Source organism: Carassius auratus, chromosome 10 (genome assembly GCF_003368295.1).
Source record: "Carassius auratus strain Wakin chromosome 10, ASM336829v1, whole genome shotgun sequence".
NCBI classification, from domain to species: domain Eukaryota; kingdom Metazoa; phylum Chordata; class Actinopteri; order Cypriniformes; family Cyprinidae; genus Carassius; species Carassius auratus.
The window spans coordinates 17,003,886-17,019,072 of NC_039252.1; the positions used below are offsets into that span (position 1 = coordinate 17,003,886).

Genomic DNA, 15,187 nt, shown 5'->3' on the forward strand with positions numbered 1-15,187 from the left:
ATGTCCAAAATTATACACTGCAAGAGCGGGAAAATTCGGACCACATGCTTGATAAGATAACATATGATTTATGATACCCCCGAGCAAAGACAATATCTGATTGGTCAAGACAACATTTGAGGTGTGGCCAACAGGCCAGTTTAAATACTTAGGACACCATAAAATCTTTGCTTTTAGTTTTTAGCTATGCTTCTGCTATTAGTCATGCCTGCTTTTAGCTTTGCTTCTTAGCTTTAGCTTTTAGCCATGCTGTTAGTCATCACTATTCTTTGAGTGCGGTTCCAGCGTGCTTCGGCCTGCCTGCTGCTACTTAGCCACGATGAGAAGAAACACCGCCTAGTCTCTTTCAAACTTTACTTTTTTTATTTTCCGTTTGAGAATTTCGTGTTCTGAGTTAAGTTTTGTAACGTCGAGTTCAACTTCAACCAGCCACACAACTCTGCATCTTCAGCCAACGCCCAACCACGGGCTTCCCAAGATGTCACTTCAGCGACTACTGAACTTCCAGCCAATCAGCAACATCGGAAACCCAGTTTCAACGACAACAAAGGGACAACTTTGTTTACACAGGCAATGTACCTTCAGACATTTGTACTGGTGTATCTAATATAATTTTAACCTCATTGAGGAACTCAAGTGATTGATGGCTGTTCATGTCTATGCAATTTAACGTATTGCTGTAAACTTGGGATTCCACATTTCCATTCTCTTAAACTCATCTTTCCCTAACTTTCGACCTTCCTGCAACTTGTGTGAATGTGTGAGTGAGTGCGTTCATGTGTTAGATTAGTTTATATGTCTTAGATTAATCTAATAAAGCCTTATTCATATTGAAAAGAGAAGTATCTTGTGTTTTGTGCTTACAAGTTAATGTCTTAAACTGCCGATCTTGTTACTGCTAATTGATATTGTTTTCACTATAGTTTGGATATTAATATCCAAAGAGAAGTATCTTGTGTTTTGTGCTTACAAGTTAATGTCTTAAACTGCCGATCTTGTTACTGCTAATTGATATTGTTTTCACTATAGTTTGGATATTAATATCCAGCGCAGATTTGATGTTAAACGGCTCGTTCAATGAATCGCAGGGCGTCTCAGTGATCAGCCGTGAAACAGTGATCCTGTTCAAATTCCCTTTAAAATCTTAAATGATTCCCTTTGAGCTAAATTGACCTGTTTCCCTTACATAGTATCGATTTTAGAAGTAAAGTAGTTCGTAAAGTCATTACTGCTCTGGTGTTGGGAAATGTCAAAACTTGTTGAGGCTTAATTTAGCCACTGTATTGAATAAATACCTGGGGTTATGTTTGTTTTCTTCTAAAAGAAAAGAAAAGTAAGTTTTTAATGCTTTTCTGTAGGATAGGTTACTTTCCCACCAAGCAATACGAAATACCTCTAGTTTTGTTTTCCTCCAGTTGTGCTCCATTTTTCAGGATGCTCTCTTTAGGGTGAGAGTATGCTCATTATACCATGGTGTCAAGTGCAAGTCACTTTGGATAAAAGCTTCTGCTAAATGCATACATTTTGATTTAATTTAATTTAATAAGCAACTGGTTGATAGTGAGAATTTGTCCCTATACTTGTCACAGCTAAAGCCAGAGACAACAGGTAGTTAAGGGTAAGGAGGTTTATTGACAGGAATTACAGAAAATTAATGAATAGGTTCTGGTTCAGTGGGTGCATCTGGTTAGTGCATGTGTGACAATGCATCAGCCTTACAGTTTTGGTTTCCTGGCCAATAAGTAATGGTGAATTGAAACATAATGAATAATAGCGCACAGCGGGCTTGACAGGGATTGAGCCTATAACTATCACGAAGGTTATATAACTATGTTGAAGGTTCTTGTAATTTGTGACACCAGTAAAAGTATGATTAGCTCCCTTCAGCCAATGCCACCACTCTTCCAGGGCCAGTTTTGGGGTTCCATGACAGGGACATGTGCTTACCTCAGAGCAAAAAAGTTAATGGAGCTGAGAGCCATCTGAAATCCTTGTTGCAATGAAACATCGATTAAAGTTAGCAAATCCTAAGAAGCTCTGGAGCTCTTCCACCGACTGGGGACGATTCCCTTTTGTAATGGCTTTTACCTTTCCCTAGTCCATTTGAATTCAATCTTGGACGAGAACAAACCCAAGGAACTGCACGGTGGGGCAATGGAACTTTCACTTCTGCAGCTTCAGGAAAGAGGTGGAGTTGATGAATCTTCTTGAAGACCTGCTTCATGTGACTGCAATGGTTGGCTAGATTCTGGGAGTAGATGAGTATGTCATTGATGTAGACAATAACAAATTTATTAAGGAACTACCAGAACACCTCATTTAAAAGCTCCTTGAAGACGGACGGGGTGTTGGAAAGGCCATATGGCATGACAAGGTATTCCTAGAGGGCAGATGGGGTAATGAAGGCCGTCTTCCACTCATTGCCTGACGGGTTTGTAGGTGGGAGAATGAATGTACAGCACTCTCTCCACTCTCAGTACCATGACTGAGGTGCCCTCGAGCTAGGCACTGAACCCCCAACTGCTCCCCGGGTCCCACAGCATAAATGGCTGCCCACTGCTCCAGGTGTGTGTTCACGGTGTGTGTGCACTTTGGATGGGTAAAATGCAGAGCACGAGTTCCGAGTATGGGTCACCATACTTGGCTGTATGTCATGTCACTTTCACTTTCACAGTCTGGGAATTTAGTACCTGGTAATCGATACATGGCCTCAATCCCCTGTCCTTCTTTACCATGAAGAAGAAGCTGGATGCAGCCGGTGATGTGGAGGGACGAATGAAACCTTTGGAAAGAGCCTCCTGAATTAATTCCTCCATAGCTTTGTGCTCCGGGATGGACAGGGGATATATTCAACCTTTGGGGAGTTTATTTCCAGACAGCAGGTCGATGGTGCGGTCCCACAGCCAGTGAGGTAGTATGTGAGTGGCAGTCTGCTTGCTGAAAACATCCTGGAATGGCACATAATCAGATGGGATAGTGGGTACTTCCAATAAAACAGAACTTTCGATGTGAGTGGAGGATAATAGAGCGGTGCAAGCACTTTGATTAGGCTTGGGAATGGCTGAGATACAGTGTTGTAGACATTACTTGCTCCAGTGTGTTACCTCACACGAGTCTCATCTGATTTCTGGAGATTGGAGAATGAGCCAGGGGCCAGTACACTTAAACTAAAGTGTACTCACCACAGGACATGTGGGTTGGACAAGGCAGGTTCCGATGTAATAGTCGGTGGCCGCGCAGTAGAGGCAGAGACCTGCCTCCAGGCGACGAGCATGTTCAGATGGAGAGAGCCTTATGAAGTTCACCTGCAGGGATCTGGTACTGGGTAACTGGCTACGGGTGCTGCAGGCTGATGGGCGGCTTCAGGAGTGTGGCAGGCTGATAAGCATTGGGTCGAAAAACATCCAATTTACCTAAATGGAAATTCCCTATAAGCCCTTACAATCTAAGTACACTTGAACTAAAACCAAGTGTTAGCCTGGTTTCTAAAGATGCAGTTGGTGTGCCCTATGCTCCATCTCAACTGAATTTTAGTCCACAGGAAATGTGGTAGCAAGGATAAAGCGTAATCTACTAGAGTCAGTGATTACAGAGTAAAAAAGAATAGAATCAAATGTAACAATTTATTATCATTTAGGTAACCATGAATTATGGCAATTAGAAAACCAATTCAAAGATATCAAATAAATAAAAGACATAAAATAATCAAAGATAAATCTAAGAGTAAGATTCATATCTGGCTTTTAGGAAAATACATAGAATGAAGTGTGTGGACACACTTTATACTATGGGCTCATTCTGGCTACAGAAAGCCCAGATCCTTTGGCGGCAATCTTTTAAATACAACACCAAGATAAAACATCCCCAAAATGGAGGCATGTACAAAAAAAAAAAAAATAGAATTTGCATTAAGCCAGGTTTACACCTCAATGGGAACAGAAAGTAATTTACATAGAAGGCCTTGGGAAAGAGCTCTCCCATTGCAGTTAGCAAAAAGTCTCTTAAAGGGGTCATATGTTGCAATTAAAATTTTTCCTTTCTCTTTTTAGTTTTACAAGCTCTTGGTGCATGAAGAAGATCTGTAAAGTTGCAAAGTCTAAAATCCAAAGAGATATTCTTTATCAAAGTTAAGACTCTGCCACGCCCCCTAAAACACCTTGTTTAAACACACCCCCACACGTCTACATCACTATGTGGAAATATTTGGATAATGCCACCCAAATGTTCATGCAAAGAAAGAAGGCATGGTTTCAGTAACGCAGTTAGTGTTGAAGCAGCTAGGTCAGGGAGATGTGTGTGTATCTAGGTGAAAGCAAAAGCACTTTATTTGGCCTTCTGAAAGTAGATGCATTTAGGTATCTTTAAGATTACTTACAACAGAACAGCAATGCATTTTTTGGATGACTGTTTCAACAACCTAAGAGAGGAGGTTATTTTGGCTTTGCCAGTGGCGGCTCCAGACAATTTTGATTGGTGGGGGCAATGGGGGGTCCTGGTCATTTCAAGTCTCCAATAAGCATTAATCCACAAATGACTTAAGCGGTTAACTTTTTTAAAGGGGGGGTGAAATGCTATTTCATGCATACTGAGTTTTTTACACTGTTAAAGAGTTGGATTCCCATGCTAAACATGGACAAAGTTTCAAAAATTAAGTTGTACGTTTGAAGGAGTATTTTTGTTCCAAAAAAACCTCTTCCGGTTTGTCACAAGTTTCGGAAAGTTTTTTTCGAGTATGGCTTTGTGTGACGTTAAATGGAGCGGAATTTCCTTATATGGGTCCTAAGGCACTTCTGCCGGAAGAGCGCGCGCTCCTGTATAGCAGAGCACTGAGAGCACAAAAGACTTCACTGATCAGAGCGAGAGCGTCGCGAAATGTCACAAAAGAAGTGTGTTTTTGGTTGCCGGGGCAAGACAACCCTGCGCAGATTACCAAAAGAGAAACAGCATTAAGCGACCAGTGGATGGAGTTTATTTTTACAGAGCATCAACGGAGTTGTGCAAGTGTTTTTGTTTGTTCCCTGCATTTCGAAGATGCTTGTTTTAAAAACAAGGCCCAGTTTGATGCCGGATTTGCGTATCGTTTATTTCTTAAGGATGATGCAGTCACAACGAAAAAGGGTCACGATCGTGTGCCGGAACCGCAGGCGGTGAGTAAAACTGCTTCAAATATCTCTGTGTTGTTATCTTAGCTATCAGCGCGTAAGCACATAAAGTAAACAACATGCGATGTTGTCATCAAACTGCACTTTCCACATGTACAGCTTAAAAAAAAAAAACATACCACATAGCATACCGCCTTTGCTGATGCTGCTCTTGTTAAATTTCAGCCTCTGGATTTGTGTCACAGCTTCCAAATGCTCTCAACGCAAAAGCTTACTCGCGCTCGTGATTCTTTAGCTCCGCCCACATGTCACGCCTCTAGGCGCTCATGTTTTTCCAGGAAAAATCAGTACAGACTATCTTTCTCTTATAAATATAATAAAAATAAAGACTTTTTGGAGTTATGAAGGATGCAGTACTACACTATAGGTACTCAAGATTAACAGGATATTGAGTGAAAACAAGCATTTCACCCCCCCTTTAACGTGGCTGACACTCCCTCTGAACAGGGCTGTGCAGAGACCTTTGGAGGGGTATTAAAGGAGCACATGGAAAAAGGCTTTAAATGGTTCTGTTCAAAATATCAATACAGCAATATATTGTGATGCATTCCTTGCTGATTCACGTATCGATATGGATGGTTATGTATTGATACAGCAGCAAATGCTTTGATGCAGTTTTGAAAAAGAAACAATAGAGAAGATAATTTTAAGTTTAAAATAATAATAGCTCTGGGATTAAAAACTGAAATGTCTTAAATTGTCCCAACCTGATGGCTTTTTCTTCTCTGTTTCAGCATTAATCTATTATTCTAACCATCACTACTACTCTTGCACCTAATCAATAAGTCCACCTTATATATTGATATAAAACATAAAAAAATTGATACACTGGAATATAGTGATTTAATATTATTATTACTGTTGTAGTGGTTATTGTCTAATATTGAACACCTTTGCAATGTAAACAAATGACAGGCTACATTTGTTATTCATATCCTTCACACTGCACTTTGATGTCAGGTATATTATGCATTTTTTATTGACATTGATATTTTTACATTTATTTCCAGAGATATATTATTGAGTTTACAGGCTAAAGTGGTCTTGCTGTTGTAAACACTGTTGCTATTGTAGAAAAAATATATATTTGCGTCACATTTAAAATATAATTATATAATTGATTTCTGAATAGTTTTTATTTTTATAATGATAATTCAGAGAATGAGAAAATCTGAATAAGCCTTACCAGTGTTGTGATACTTATTTTTAAGGCACTCAGCGTGTTAAAAAATGAATAAGTACTGTAATATAATAAAAGTTTAGTCAAATAACATAAAAAAGACCAGACCCTTCGATGCCTGTGAAACTTTTCTCCCTCAAACAGCACGCTAGCGTTACTTCTACGCTACAGGCTACACACAGCAACATATCTGCATGTTCTCACATCACATCGTTCTTGTAAAATAATAATAAGTATATAAACATCAAAATCACTTTGCTGAGAATGAAACACCACTTACCAGCTGCCACGGTGTTGAAAATATCTTTTAGCAATTAAAAAATGCGCGTGTGGCGTGAGGAATTTTGTTGGTCATTTTATTTACGGCTAAATTATTATTAATAAATTGTAATAATATTATGATTGGGTGTGGGCAGGCATTCACAAAAGGGTATTTTTTTATTACAAAAAAAATTTGAGGAAATTTTGCTTTGACAAAAGGGCATTTAATTCAAGCCTTCGGTTTACCCGCGCTTATAACACTAGCACAGAATCAGTTCAGAATCAATCACCAAAAGAATCAGTTCGGTTCAGACGCTCTGTGTGTCGGTCTGCTTCATGCTGAATCACACATGCGCAGTATCATCAGCTCTTCGGTTCTCGAATCAGACGCGTCTGACAGAAACGGTTCTCGGTTCAGTGTATGAATAAATGTCGAAATAATTATTATTTATTATTATTCTGCGTAGTTTGAAGATAATTTTTAAAAAAAATCTTTATCCCGGATATATATATACCACTTGGAGCAAACTGCGCTTGTCGGGAGGAGTGACTTTGTAGAAAACTATAAAAATAACTGTATCATCTTTTAGTCTACTTCTGTAAGATTGAGACCATCGTACCACTCACCCTGAGACAATTCAAATGATGGTAAACCTGGACTGTAACTATAACTTGCATCCATGTAGAACATAATACTACTGAACATTCTAAGTGAACCAAGTAAAGGGAGGATGGGTAAGCGGAAGGAAGGGGATGAGAAGGAACTGATGCATATATGAGAGAGGCGTTTCCTGCACCTTCACTCTGTGGGGGTGTCTGTGTATGATTGTGTTGGCTGTTTCTCGAAAGATCAAAGTATCTGACGTTCTTTTAATTTAAAATTGCTTTAAGTATAAGAAGTGGCAAATACCACTAGTTAGTACAGATCAGCTGGTGAGGTGAGTACAAGTTTGTAAGGCATTATTTGATCTGTAAAACTCAAGTGTGATTTAAAACTATATAAACATATGATCACTGACATACAAGTGACTGCATAGTTAATGATTTAAATTAAATGTCTCAAGTAATGTTTATTTAAAAATAATTTTAATTGGTTAATAATAATGAGTTCCTTTGTCAAATCGCTTATTTTCCACACATGTAAGCAATGTTCCTTCTATTCCTCCTTTTTTTCTTGCTGGGCAAAAGATTTCTCTGTTGGTCAGATATTTTGGCAACCTGAGCAAAAACATTCTTTATACCTTTATATCTGTACAGCACACACACAGATAAAGTGCGTAACTTTAAACGTTAATGTGCTTTTTATATTTGATTGACAAATCTTTGAGAAAGCACTTTTTACAGTTCAGTGCCACCAATAAATAATAATAATAATAATAATAATAATAATAATAATAAAACGTACACAGAACAGTTAAATTATTTATAATAATGTAATATAATATAATTAATATATAGCTAATATGAAAATATGAAGCAGAATTCCCTTTTTGAGATCAACTATTTATTAATCCTATAAACTATTGGAAATATATATTTTTTATAAATATTTAAAACAAAAGTATATTAGAGTTTGCACACTGCTACACCTGTAAATGTGTTAGAGTTTTGTTACTGTTCTGTGCACATCACCTGCTATTTCCAGTACTTAGTTTTCTACAGTGACTGATTTGGCGCAGCTCTTGTCTTTCCATGAAACCTGTAAACCGTATTCGCCAGTTCTAACTCTATAGCAACACATCTCTATAGTGGTTTGCAATTATTTTGCATTTACTAGAATTCAGTTAAATGGCTTTTCCAATTCATTTTTGCACCAGTCACATTATTTCTTCTGTCACGACTGCACAGCTCAGAGGGAACATTGTTTGTAAGTCACTTTGTATAAAATAATCTGCTAATTGATAATATATTATATTTACAGGGCAAGCAGAGCACTGTGGACAGCAGCAACTCAAGCAGAATCAACCAGACATATACTGATAACGAATATAATAATTTGTATGAAGTTTTTTGTCCAGAATGTTTTAATATGATGAGCAATGCTGTGAACAAGATTTCTCTGGTCTTCTTCTACCTGACCTTGATCCTCGGTGTTCCTGGAAATGCATTTGTCGTGTATGTTGCTGGATTGAAGATGAAGAGGACTGTTACTACAGCAGGGTTTCTTAATCTAGCGATTGCTGACCTCTTGTGCTGCCTTTCCACTCTTCTTCATATTACCAACAGGGCTATCGGCAACTGGCCATTTGGATCCGTAATGTGTAAGATTTTCCCCTTCTTTATGTACATCACCATGTTTGCCAGCGTTTTCACACTGAGCTTTATTAGTCTGGATCGGTTTACTCTGGTGATCACACCGGTTTGGGCTCAGAATCATCGCAGCTTGTTCATCGCACGACTGTCCTGTGCAACAGCTTGGATTCTGGCTTCAATTCTTTGTGTGCCTTTTATGTTCACTAATACTTTCACATTTGATAACAAAACATACTGCATGTATGTTGGCAGGATTGACTTGCATAGAAGTTTTAGCATCATCAGATTTGTGTTTGGCTTTTTAGTTCCTCTCATATGCATCACAACATGTTACGGATTCATCGCTCACAAGTTAGGCAGGAGTCAATTTCACTCTGGACGAGCGTTTCGTATCATGTCTGCTGTAATCGTGGCCTTTTTTCTGTGCTGGCTGCCATATCACATAGTAGTTTTGTTAAAAATCTATGGAGAGAAATCCAGTTCCTCTGTGGCTTGGGCAGTGTTTCCGTTGACCTTCTCTTTGGCGTATTTCAACAGCTGTCTGAACCCCATTCTGTATGTTTTCATGGGGCAGGATTTTAAGAGCAATGTTAAACTTTCTCTAAGACGTGTTTTTGAAAGAGTTTTCTCTGAGGAGGGAACACAAGCATCACAATCCACACAGCCACAACACACACACTCAGTGTAGTGAAGATATCAGAACATTTATTCAGAGATTTCTGGTTTATTTTTATTACTATTCTATTAATGTTGTTCTAATTATTTCATTTTTAATTCATCAACTTGAAATCAGCAAGTCATCTAACTCTTATTCATTATTCCTGTGTTTCTCTCTGTATTGTTGATGTATTTTCAGTGATTGGTGATTTGTGAACTATCGTCAAAGCTTAACATCACAGTGATTGAATACTGGTGCTTGATTCACTTTTTGGTCGCTAAAAAGCTTGTAATATTTCACCAATAATGGCATTTGGTTTCTATGCTGAATTCATGAAGAACAAAAATAATTTAAAGCTTTTAATTGTGAATATATCAAAAACAGCTTTTATTTTACTCTGCCTTATCTCAGTGATTTAGTCATTTTGGTGTTTTTCTACTTTAGTGTTATGGAGTTATGTAGTTGATTACTCAGAAGCAAAGTGTATGATGTATAAACATTGAATTTAAATATAAAATGCAAAATGTAAAATGTTATCATTATTGTAATGTTCACTGAACCTTCAATTCACTTGTATTTAAATTTTTGGTTTTATTGAAAATGAGGACACGTTTGGAGGCTGCAACAAAACAACTTCCTCCTTTTCATCACGACAGGAAAGTGACAAGGAGACATGTGTTAAATTAAATGACAGATAACAGATTTTAAGATTCCAAATACTTTGCTGTAAATGTATATGAACATTACATCAGTGTGACACACATTTAACTGCAATTACTAAAACCAGCAACTGCTAAGAAACTTAACATGAAGTTCCTCTTTTTCCTTTTTTATTCTGGAGAAACTGGTCAAATAAATGACAGATGACAGACTGAAAGGTCTGCATGCCAAATGCATTATCAAATAAAATAAATGTGAAAATGTTTTCTTTATAAAACTTGACCTGAAAAGTGACCTGATTCTGGATCAGTGTTCAGCAGTATTAATTCTGCACGTCTTTTGTTGTATAAATAGTGAGAGTAGTTTATTCATATTTGTATTTTGAGTTTGCTAAGTCTAAAATACTGAGAACCTACATGTGTTTGACCCATGAGGTGCAAATGATTTATCACATTATGTCTCATATGATGGCAAAATAGCAAATTAATAGGATATTCTTAAAGAGGGACATGTCGTAAAACAGAGTTTAACAGCAAGTGAGCAACCATGACTAATTGTGAATAGTGTCTTTCTCAGAAAAAGCATAAATCATTAAAAGCCCAGTAAATATGTGATATTAAACTTTAATTTAAAACAAGACTTTATTCTATGTAACCCAATGAGTCTTATCTGAAAGACAGATGCTTGAATGCAGGATCAGATTGAGTTTAATGTTGTATGTCTGTAACAGCGTCTTTCTGTCCCAAAGGCTGCATCAAAAAACTCTATAACTCAAGTTAAAGAACTAGACTTTCATACTGATATATAATGTCAGGCATTCTTAGGAAATCCATTAGAGAAGTGCTTTTGGTTTAAAATCATTCAAGCCGTCTAAACTTTCAAAATCTCTTGAACCCTCTGAGTTCTTCTTATTTGTTGCTCTCTCATGCTCTCGATCCAACCGGGTCTCACAGAATTCCGTGAAATGTCCACGGTCCCTTAACTCAAAACCCGTGAAGCCATCACGGAATTGCCCCAAATTCCGTGCCGCGGCCACGGATATTTCTCCAACGCAAGTCAATGACACTGACCTTCCGTGGTCCACACACGGATACCCGTTTCAATGACGGAGTACAGAACTCGCTGAACGGACGTGCTTTCTCATTTGGAAACGCAACATTTGAAGTGTTTGTTTCTTCCAACATCAAATGCCATAATTACGTTAACCAGACAGCTGTTGTAGTTATTGCATTGTCCTGTCATCATAAAAATTTCAGTTTGTTTCAGTTAGAAAGTCCCGTGATGGCACGGACCTCCACAACCTGACCTCACTCACTTGTTTAGGAATTTATAAGCTTTTCGTCGACTCTGTTGCAATGGCAAGTAATTAACTTGGCATTTTTTCTCGTCCTGTCATCATACAATCCAGTTTGATGGCGTTTTACACACATTTTGGCTATAGTCAGAACTAAAATCTGTGATAGGAGCACGGAGTGAGTCTGTGCTGAGATCACGGATAACTCTAACGCAAGTCAATGACACTCATCTTCCGTGGTCCACCACCCGATTCGAACGTTATCACTCGATTGAATGGGGCGTTATCAGCGGTTATCAGCCCATAGCTATGGGCCAGGAGGGGCCTCCTGCACCTACTAGTAGGCTCAGAAGGCCGTGATCATCCATCCAAATGGTTGATCACCCACAAATATACAAGAGAAGACTCCAGATCCAATCCCAGAATTCCTGCTCACCGGTAATCGGAAGTCTACTGGACGAATGCGGCAACGTTGCGATATTTCCTGCTTAATATTTTCAGGTAAGACTATTAAAATGATAAAACTCAGCATTTAAACTGTAACGGAAAACAATACATTCACTCGTATTGCGTGTCATGATTGTTGACATGAGATAACCGTATTGCGATGTGTCGGCAAACGATATCGCTAGACAATATTACGTTATTAGCGTGTCGTTATGTTAACGTTGCATGCTTTATGTGAGCATTAACGTTGCTAATATGAGTGTGTATTTACGCCTGAAGCTAATGGGGGAATTAAGTTTCTAGTTAAACTGTCAAAATGACTTTTGCTATTGTGTATGCTCGATAACTCCTCACTGAAGCCAGATCATAGGCTTAATGTAACCCATATCGATCTTTGGATCTGTCTGTCTGTCTGTGCTAGCTAGCTAGCTGTGTATATATTTATATAATTTATCTATATATATATTTAGTTGTCTGTCTGTGTCTATCTGTCTGTCTCTCTCTTTCTCTCTCACTCTCTAAAGCTTGCTAGCTGTGTATATATTTATATAATTTATCTATATATATATATTTAGCTATCATCTATCTATCTATCTATCTATCTATCTTGAACTTGAACTTGAAAAATAAAACCCAAAGGTCTGTCTTTCTGATTAGCTGTCTCTCTGCCTGTGTTACATTAATGTCTTTTTACCTAACTTTTTTGTCTCCCTTTACAGCATACATTTCCAGCTGGTTGCAAGGACTTCTGTGGCAAGTTTGTTTTATTACTTCCATGCTCTATGTCTTTGTTCAACTATCCAAAATTTGGTTTTGGGCTGTTTAGAATTTATTGTTCACAAATCTGTCTTGTGCAAGTTTCTCTCTGTCTGTGTTTTAGGTTGAAGATGGCCGAGAGAGGTAAGCCGTACAGTTACTGATCTAGAAGCATTAGGCAAGAGTGTCTGAGAACGATGGTGTGATCTGCAACACTGTCTTTTTTTATTACTGATTTATTACTGACTATCTATTTCTTTCTTTGTTGTTATTCAACAAGAGAGAACTCCCATTAATGGGAATCAAAAGGAATCCCTGAAATCATGTTTTGAGGATGGAATGACACGAGTTGGTTCAGAATTATTACCAAGAGCTGCATCAGCTACTGGTTTGGACACCAGTGTCGTAGAAATAAGGTTTACTTTTGTGCCACACTAACAAACATCATGTCAAATAAATAAATCATTCTGCTGCACTGCTTGTATAAATGATGTGTTTTGTTAACATTCGGTTTAATTGGTGTAATACCCTTTTGCTATTTTTTTGTTTTTCAGAACTGGATAGGTAATTACAAAAGATCACAAATGACTAATGCTTCGTCTGAGCCCCGGTCATCAAAGGCCAAAGTTCACATTAGAGAGCTGTCGCCTTACAATCTTTTTTATAGGGACATATTCAAAAACAAAGGTGAGAAACAAAATTTAAAGACTGTTTTTATTTTTTTATACTAAATTGTTTCTTTCCATACATGATGGCCTTTTTGACAAGGTTTATGAGGGTCATGAAGCGTCATGAAACAGATTTTCATGATTGTATTTGGGAAGTACTTCACTCACGCAAATTGCATTCATCAGCTTAAGAATGCTGAGTGTATTGAAAAGAATCATCAGGTCATCTACTTTACACGTTATCTTGTTTTTACAGAGTTGTTACAGATAAATGGTTTTCACAACCCAAGTACTGATTGTCGTTGTATGAATTTACTTTAAAAAGGAGATGCTGACTAATGCGTTAAGTTTTCTGTGCATCTATTTTTTCTTCAGGCACAATGAATGATATTAAGGAAGATGCAAAGCAAAAATACATTCAAGAGGCAGCAGCACTGAGGGCACATGGGTAGGCACAGGACCTAAACCCTGAGGTGAGGGATGCCCGAATTACAATGCACTTAAAGAAGCTGAAGTTAGAGGTTTGGAAACAGGATTCATTTGTTATTTTCATTCACCCCAATTTTTATTTATTGTTGTTTGTTGGCACCATCAATGTGTTCTCCTTTATATAGGACTTATGTGGGGACCAATAAAGTTATATTGTACTGAATTGAGTCTACATGTTTATATATATATATATATATATATATGAAGCATATTCTTCACAATTACTGTTATGGTTTTATTTTAATGATAAACATTTAAGAGAAAATGTGAAGGGTATCATTTTATCTGTGTTAAGGATATCAATTGTTTCTCCTTGGATTCAGATAAATAAAGTTTATTGTCAGTTTATGTGAGGGAGGACTGGTGTGTTCCACTTTTGTTTGCAGTTGTCTGCGGTTGGTAGACTACATTTCAATTCAAAGTGCTGTCGGTCAATTATATTTATTATATATAATTAATTATACATTTAAAATCTGTTTAGTTTATCTGGTTTGCAAATTAGGGTTGTAAAATTATATATTTACTGAACATATAAAATATCTAGTCGAGCCAAACTATTAATTACATTGCCTCTAGATGAATGCAAAGAAATTAATTGACATGCTTTCAAACATGCTTTTTAAATGACACATGAGTTTTGGTAACATGGACAGAGAAAACATTTAATGATCTTCTGCTCAGAAACCTTGTAAAAACTTTAACTTTTACCAGCCATTACCAGCAATCTTCAAATTATCTTATTTTATGTTCAACATAAGAAAGCAACTCATACAGGTTTGGAATGACATGAGGGTGAGTAAATGATGACAGAATTTTCATTTTTGGGTGAACCATCCCATAATTAGATAGCATATATATATAAGCCATGTGTGTACCAAACAGAAATGCAAAATGAGTCTCTCTGTGTGTGTGTGTGTGTGTGTGTGTGTGTGCGGACAGGATATTTGTCATGTTGTGGGTTCATAAATCTGTTTACAAAGTCAGAAACAAACAAACAAGCAAATAGCTTCTTTTTATATAGGCTATGGCTATTGAGCCTTCAAATAGCTATGTGAAACTACACCTGAGATGGCTTGTGCATGTGAAATGAGAAAATTTAAACTTTGTCGAAGAGCTAAACCACATACATTGTTAGAAAGGTCTTGACCCAGAGAGTAACATATGTAAGTATGAAGATTCTACATGGCTCCTGTTTTGAAATACTGACCTTTGAAACATCACCTTGGTGCATATTTGAAGGCTTGTAATTAAGCAATAAAAAGGGCTACACACATGGGACTAACTGTTATAGAGAGCTCTTGTCCTCATTTATGATGTGACTATAATCAACAGCTTGGGATATTGTCAAATCGGGTTAAA

At 37.4% G+C, this 15,187-nt stretch overlaps 1 protein-coding gene and 1 long non-coding RNA gene across 2 annotated transcripts; both read left to right on the forward strand.

Moving 5' to 3' along the window:
* The first annotated feature begins 7,108 nt into the window (after positions 1-7,108).
* Positions 7,109-10,031, forward strand: LOC113110097 (C3a anaphylatoxin chemotactic receptor-like). Its single transcript, XM_026274111.1, has 2 exons — positions 7,109-7,541; positions 8,525-10,031. Exon 2 carries the CDS (start codon positions 8,633-8,635, stop codon positions 9,542-9,544), a length of 912 nt encoding a protein of 303 aa, XP_026129896.1. The 5' UTR covers positions 7,109-7,541; positions 8,525-8,632; the 3' UTR covers positions 9,545-10,031.
* A 1,891-nt stretch (positions 10,032-11,922) lies between these two features.
* On the forward strand, positions 11,923-13,971 carry LOC113110109 (uncharacterized). Its single transcript, XR_003293063.1, has 4 exons — positions 11,923-11,969; positions 12,635-13,087; positions 13,226-13,358; positions 13,715-13,971. It is a non-coding gene; the product is annotated as an uncharacterized LOC113110109 (long non-coding RNA).
* The last annotated feature ends 1,216 nt before the right edge of the window (positions 13,972-15,187 follow it).